Here is a 6,641-nt window from a genome sequence, read left to right as displayed (position 1 = left end):
GTTATTTTAGCTAGGAAACCCACCCCCCCCCCCCCCTCCTAAGTGTTTTTATCTATAAATGTCTAAAAACTAGCATATATAGTAAATGATGTAGATTTGAATTTATGAGCTTCTTGTTGAGAATGTGTCATGTGGGGAAGTTGAGAAGGAACTATCACATTCACATTCAAGATCCTCAAAACCCCAAAACTCTTCTTGTTCTTCTTCTTCCTCTTCTGGCATTTTCCATTTTTGTTTATCAACTTCACCTCCCAATATTATCTCTACAATCTGTCATCATACGTACAAAGGACCACATATTAATATTAAGTATATGTACATCAAATTGAATTTTAAGTATATAAGAACAAACACCTGATTTTTTTTAGAAAAATGTATCCATATTAATATCGTTTGTACCACAAACAAATTGAGTCGTCTACATCGTGTACAGCGCTTCATATTGCGCATAGTTCTGGCATTGCCCCACCATAACTATTAATAAGACTTTTATGACACACAAACATTTTTCATGAAAAATATTCTCCTATGTACCAAACACACTAGTTTTCATATTTGAGGCCGAAAATTATGTTTTCAGGTTTCATGCATTTATTTTGGGTTAAATAGAAGCACAATATTAATAACTAAGTAACGTCATTATGGTAATTCAAATTCTTCTTGTTGCCTTTTATAATTATTGCAGCTTTATTTTTATATTTTGAATTAATGAATAATTTTAAGCCAAAAAATTAGTCAAATTATATCACGTAAAGTGAGACATAAGCAACAGTAATTAATGTAGCACGTCTTCCTCCTTAATGTGGAGAAAGATCTATGAAAGATAGGGAAAAAAATAAAGATAACAAAAATTTGAACCTAGAATTAAAGTATTAAAAAACAAGCAATTTGTAATTAATCTAATTTGAAAGAAATTTTATGAGAATAATTTGTGATTTTTATTTTATTGAGTAAGAAGTTTTTCACCATACTATTTTTTTGTGTTAATTATATTTCATATTTTTCTTTTTTTTATTAGTCGATTGAAGAAGCTAATTCTTCAATACATTAAATGACATCGTAAATAATAAAAATTAAAACATAACGAAGATGTTGATAATTAATATAATGATGTTTTATCTAATACATTAAATATGATTTGGGCCACTTGTTTGTCATACTTGTGGATGTTGTTTCTAATCAATTGTCAAGGTCCGTAGATAACTTCTTAATCAAACTATAAAATACTTCATGAGTTTGGTGAGACAAAACAATCAAAATTATTATTTTAAAAGAAATATCTATATATAATTGCTTCACATCATCAACACGACAAAAATGAATAAATATATTTATTTGATTACAACACGCCTCTGTAAAGCGATTTCTAAAAATATTTGAAAAAATTGATCGTTTTCTGTATTGATTATTGAATGGCACAGATGTCATTAAACCCCTTAGAATATTACAACTTATACCGACAAACGGTATAAATTTTGATTAATATTTTAAAATACATATTTTTATCATATTAACCTGAAAAGAATTATATTATACTTTTCAATATAGTTTTAAAATATATAGATTTTAATTTTAAAATATTAAATTAATTCTCAAAAAAGTGAAAAGTGTCACCTAATTGAAACTTAGTAAATTTTGTTACATGCGTGAAAGTTTCACTCTATGATGATTGCATTTTTTACAAATTTGGAATTAGTTGAAAATATTACTATGACTTAAAAAAAAAATTTACCTATGAAAAGTGAAAAATAAATCTTTCTTTCTTTTAAAATATCGGAAAATTGCAAAAGTTAAAAAATGATTATTTCTTTGTTTGTTGAAAGAAATGCATGTTCTAAATTTTGGCTTTTTAAAATTTCAAAAATAAAAAAAAGCAAAAGAATCGGAAATTTAGTTTAAAATAGAAGAAGTATTAAGGTCCTTATCAAGAAAGCCTAAACAGGTGAGAAAAGTTTGCAGTATTTTAGGTGAATTGCCTAATTAAAATTTCAATAATGCTTAGCCTACACTCATAAACTTGAAAAAAATGCATGCTTAGCCTACGTATTCCCTCAATCTCATATTATTTGTCTATTTTCTCTTTCACATGTCGGTTAAAAAAATTATAAATAAAAAAGATATTTTTATTGATATATGTACCCTTTAACTTCTTTTTAATACACTCTATTTATATATCTTGTCCATCAATATAAAAATTAACAATGGAGATTACAATATTAATTCTATTCTGATTTTATAATATGAATAAATAGTATGAGACGAAGAGAGTATTAAGGTCCTTATCATGAAAGCCTAAGCAGGTGAGAAAAGTTTAAGTTTAGGTGAATTGCCTAATTAAAACTACAAGTATGCTTAGTCTACACTCATAAAATTAAAGAAATTAATATGATGTCCATCTGTCAGAAAAAATTCCTTTATATAGCAAATTTATATTTTAAAAATGAGTAGATATATAGACAGGGGGATATATAATGCAATTTTGAAAGAATTATTGTATATGTTTGTGTGAAGATTGAGACAACTAGGAATTGATTCAGTTGGTCAATCTAGGAGAAAGCAGACAAAAAGAAAATAAAAAATAATACTACCAAATATTTTACTTTATGCAACTTGGAAGGCTTTTCCAACATTATTATTAAGGGAATCCTATGAATTAATAATAATAACTGGAATTACTTATTATCGTAATAAATTATACTAAGAAGGAATAATAGCTTGGTGTCGTTCTCAAAAAAAGTAAAAAAATACTTAGAAATTAATAACATCAATAATTGAAAGAGCTCTAATTCTTTCATTTTGTTGGATTTAGACCATGTTAGTTGTATCTTCAAGTGCACTTGTGTTTTCGTCTGGTATGTGAAATGAGATAAATAAGGATATTTCGAGATTATTAACTAAGATTTTAAATCAAACATGGAATAAAGTTGATTTCAAAGTATATCTCGTGATTATTATCCGTATTCCACGTACCCAACGATGTATAAAGTTAAAAGTGAAAGAAGTAAAGTGTAGTTTACCTCACTCATGGTAGGGCGCCATATAGAAGAAGCACGAATGCAAAGAGCAGCAGCAAAGGCAAGTTTATGAAGTTGTGTAGAATCAAATGTCCCTTGTAGCATTGGATCAACTACTTCTTCTATAACTCCTCTGCTCAATAAAGGTTTTGCCTGTAAAATTCAAATCAAACCTCACTAAATCTCATTTCTTTTCATTAAGATTAAGACGTCTGAATCTGAATGCACGTCTGAATGATTAATGTCTCATTTGTTTTCATTAAGATTAAGACGTCTGAATCTGAATGCACGTCTGAATGATTAATGTCTCATTTGTTTTCATTAAGATTAAGACGTCTGAATCTGAATGCACGTCTGAATGATTAATGTCTCATTTGTTTTTCATTTAAAGATTAAGACGTCTGAATCTGAATGCACGTCTGAATGATTAATGTCTCATTTGTTTTCATTAAGATTAAGACGTCTGAATCTGAATACACATTTGAATGATTTAAGATCTTGTTTGTAGATCTGAACATTAGATGATTAAGACTCTTTGTTTATAAACATTTGAATATATAATATACATATATGTATTAGAAAAAAATGTCATTCTTTAATAAACGTTAAGATATTTGAATTATAAATTAATATTTTAAGTTTGATAAAAAAATAAAATGTAACTACATGAGCTATATATATATATATATATATAAATTATAATAATAAGTTATATACAGTCTAGTGACTAATGAAAATATTCAAGAATTGATCATTACCCAACTATGTAAGCTTTGATAGGAATTGTCAACAGGTTTTTTTCCAGAAATGAGCTCCAAACAGAACACTCCAAATGCAAAAACATCTGTCTTTTCATCAACTACTCCATGCATGAAATATTCTGGTGCTAAATGCCTACAGATAAAACATAACATATACATTATTGAAGTTCATTATAATTTGTGCCAAATGTATAGCAAACAATATATTTAGTGGCACCAGAAGTTAATGTCATTATATCCAGAATCTCCTAAGACTAGACTTTACCAGCATTTATATAAAGTACTGATTATACATATTCATATTTATTTTTGTCGCAATAGTCGCTAAATTCTTTATTTATTGTAGTGATTAGGCAAAAAGCTAAGGAGTAGATGATTACCCAAAAGTCCCTTCAATTGGAACAATAGAATGATGGGTCCATTGTGATGGAAGCCATTTTGCTAGCCCAAAATCTGATATCTGTCACTCAACCAACACATGATTAATTAATAAATGAACACAAACTTTTGATTGGTACAACAACTTATGCATAAAGTACAACACTCATGAAATACACAAAACTAGAACATTTTTTGAAACAATATCTCAAAAATTAAAAATAAAATAAAATATACCTGTGGCTCATATTCTTCACTCAACAAAATATTAGAGGCCTTGATATCCCTATGAATAATTCTTCTAGGACATAATTTATGCAGATAATATAAACCCTTTGCAGTCCCAACAGCAATTTTATACCTTGTTTCCCAATCCATAGTGGGTGATTTCTCATCTGAGATTAAGCTAATTAAATTAGAAAAAAAGCAAAACTAAACTTGAAACTATTGAAGAAACAAGAGTAAGAAAACTAAATACCATGGAGAATTGAAGCAACAGATCCTTTGGATGAAAACTGAAAAATGATGTAAAGTCCATTTTCAATACAACAGCCAAGCAGTGACGTTACATTTGGATGACAAACGTGACCAAGTGTACCAATTTCTGTCAAAAATTCCTTTTCTTTTCTTTCATCGTCGGTCGCTTTTGTAAGCATTTTTACTGCTATTGCTTCTCCAGTTTCTAATATGCCTCTGTACACCGATGCATACCCTCCTCGACCAACAATATTTTCTGACATAAAAGGATTTGAATTTTCATTTTGTGTCTAACAATAAAATTTTGTATAAAATTACAAGATTAGTTACCTGAATTGAAACCATTGGTGGCATGAAAAATTTCTTGAAAAGAGAAGCATTTCCAAGTGGGTTTACGTGTAGCAGCAACTTCTTCTTGATTGAAATCACAAGGTTTTGGTAATTCACCATCAAAACTCTGCCTTCTGAATGAGAAGAGCCTTTTAAGGCTACTTGTACGAACGTATCTCATCTGCTCTGTTTTTTCTTCTGAACAATTTAATTTGTGTGTGTGGGAATTAAGAAGAGATGAAAGGCAATTGAGGATATGTCATCATCAGAGTTTATACGTAAGAGTAGAGTTGATCCCCACATCTCTGCTGGGATAGAGGTTGTCTCTTTGGGATAGATGGCCCTTTTTATCTGTTTCTTGTTGCATATTTAAAGACTTGAGGGGCGTGAATTTTGCCTCTTTTTACTAAGAGGGACCACTTCCTAACTCAATTCAATTTTCAATATACCACATCAGACAAACAAATTGAAACAGAGAAAAAGAGAGTATTATTTATCGGTATGGACGGCCAAACAATTATAATGAGAAGGATTGGAAATTAGATATTTTAGTAACAATTGTTGTCTAGTTTGGAGAGTATTATTGTCTTAAAATTATTTGTTGGTTTATTTACGCGTTCACTGGGTATCTTTTAAATTAGGTCTTTATGAGCGAAACTCAATCAAAAACTTATAAGTTGGACTCATTTGATGATGCTTCAACTTCGAAGGACATTTGAGTCAACCAACATTTAACCCATTAGCCAGTTTTAGGATCAATTCTTGAAATATAACAATTGTCGGAAATGTAATTAAAACATAGTCAATTTCAATAACAAAGATATTCTTGCCTAAAAAATTTGAGGTATGGCTAACAATATGGAATTTTGCTGATTACCAAATGAATATCAATTGGGAGGCAAGTTTTCAAAAACGTTTTCGAGGCGAGTCTTGGGATGGGACGTATCGAAAGCGTTTGGGGCACAAATTGAAGGTATCCATAGGGTGTTAATCCTAGAATTTGGGGGCATAAGCCTCGAATGTAAAAACGTAAGTCTCAAGGGTAAAAATGTACGCTTCGGGCATTAATTTTTGTTTTCTGGTTTTTAAATCATTTTTGCTTTAAATCATATTTTTAATTATTATTGGTGTAATGATCTTTATATTTTCTGTTATTATATTTTTTCAGGTTGTAATGTTTTATTCTAAAATGTATAAATAAATTCTCATAGAAAATGTTATTGCTATAAATAAATTTTTTAGTTAATCGGGTTTGAAATTAAAGGATAAAACTTTCATTGCACTATGTTCTTGAGACAACTTTATTCGTTTTTTTATCATTACTTTTACACATTTTATCCTCCTTTTTCTTTAAAATATATAAACAACAATCAGTGCAAATATTAATTGAGGGTGTGAAGGATTAGTAAATGTGAAGATGGATGATGATTTCATTTTACAATATTATTTTGATCTCTCCTCGCGCCCCGCCTTTTAATACACTAGTTGGGAGGCATGCATGTTTCTTACTCTAGGATTCTATATAAGAGCTTGCCTCTTAAATCATCAGACCTTTTTAGTAGGTTCTTGTGAGTTAGTTTCATTTTCAGTTGTTTGTTCTTATCAATATGAGCTTCCTTGGAAGGCTTTGATAGTTGTGTGAGTCATGATCTCCAGACATGTGCTAATCATATTTTTGAGC

At 29.2% G+C, this 6,641-nt stretch overlaps 1 protein-coding gene across 1 annotated transcript in view; it reads right to left on the bottom strand.

Moving 5' to 3' along the window:
• Positions 1 to 5,324, bottom strand: part of LOC102593456 (probable receptor-like serine/threonine-protein kinase At5g57670) — a 5,773-nt gene extending 449 nt beyond the window's left edge. Inside the window, exons 1-7 of the mRNA XM_006365728.2 lie at positions 4,961 to 5,324; positions 4,632 to 4,886; positions 4,391 to 4,548; positions 4,156 to 4,235; positions 3,773 to 3,908; positions 3,018 to 3,167; positions 38 to 270 (exon numbers count right to left, since the gene is read on the bottom strand). Of these exons, the coding sequence (XP_006365790.1) occupies positions 103 to 270; positions 3,018 to 3,167; positions 3,773 to 3,908; positions 4,156 to 4,235; positions 4,391 to 4,548; positions 4,632 to 4,886; positions 4,961 to 5,141 (1,128 nt within the window). The 5' untranslated portion in view covers positions 5,142 to 5,324 and the 3' untranslated portion in view covers positions 38 to 102. The remainder of the gene's footprint in view (positions 1 to 37; positions 271 to 3,017; positions 3,168 to 3,772; positions 3,909 to 4,155; positions 4,236 to 4,390; positions 4,549 to 4,631; positions 4,887 to 4,960) is intronic.
• Between the last annotated feature and the right edge of the window lie 1,317 nt (positions 5,325 to 6,641).

This window comes from Solanum tuberosum, unplaced genomic scaffold (assembly GCF_000226075.1).
Source record: "Solanum tuberosum cultivar DM 1-3 516 R44 unplaced genomic scaffold, SolTub_3.0 scf00581, whole genome shotgun sequence".
Lineage (NCBI taxonomy): Eukaryota > Viridiplantae > Streptophyta > Magnoliopsida > Solanales > Solanaceae > Solanum > Solanum tuberosum.
This window is presented reverse-complemented; position numbering and strand designations above follow the sequence as displayed.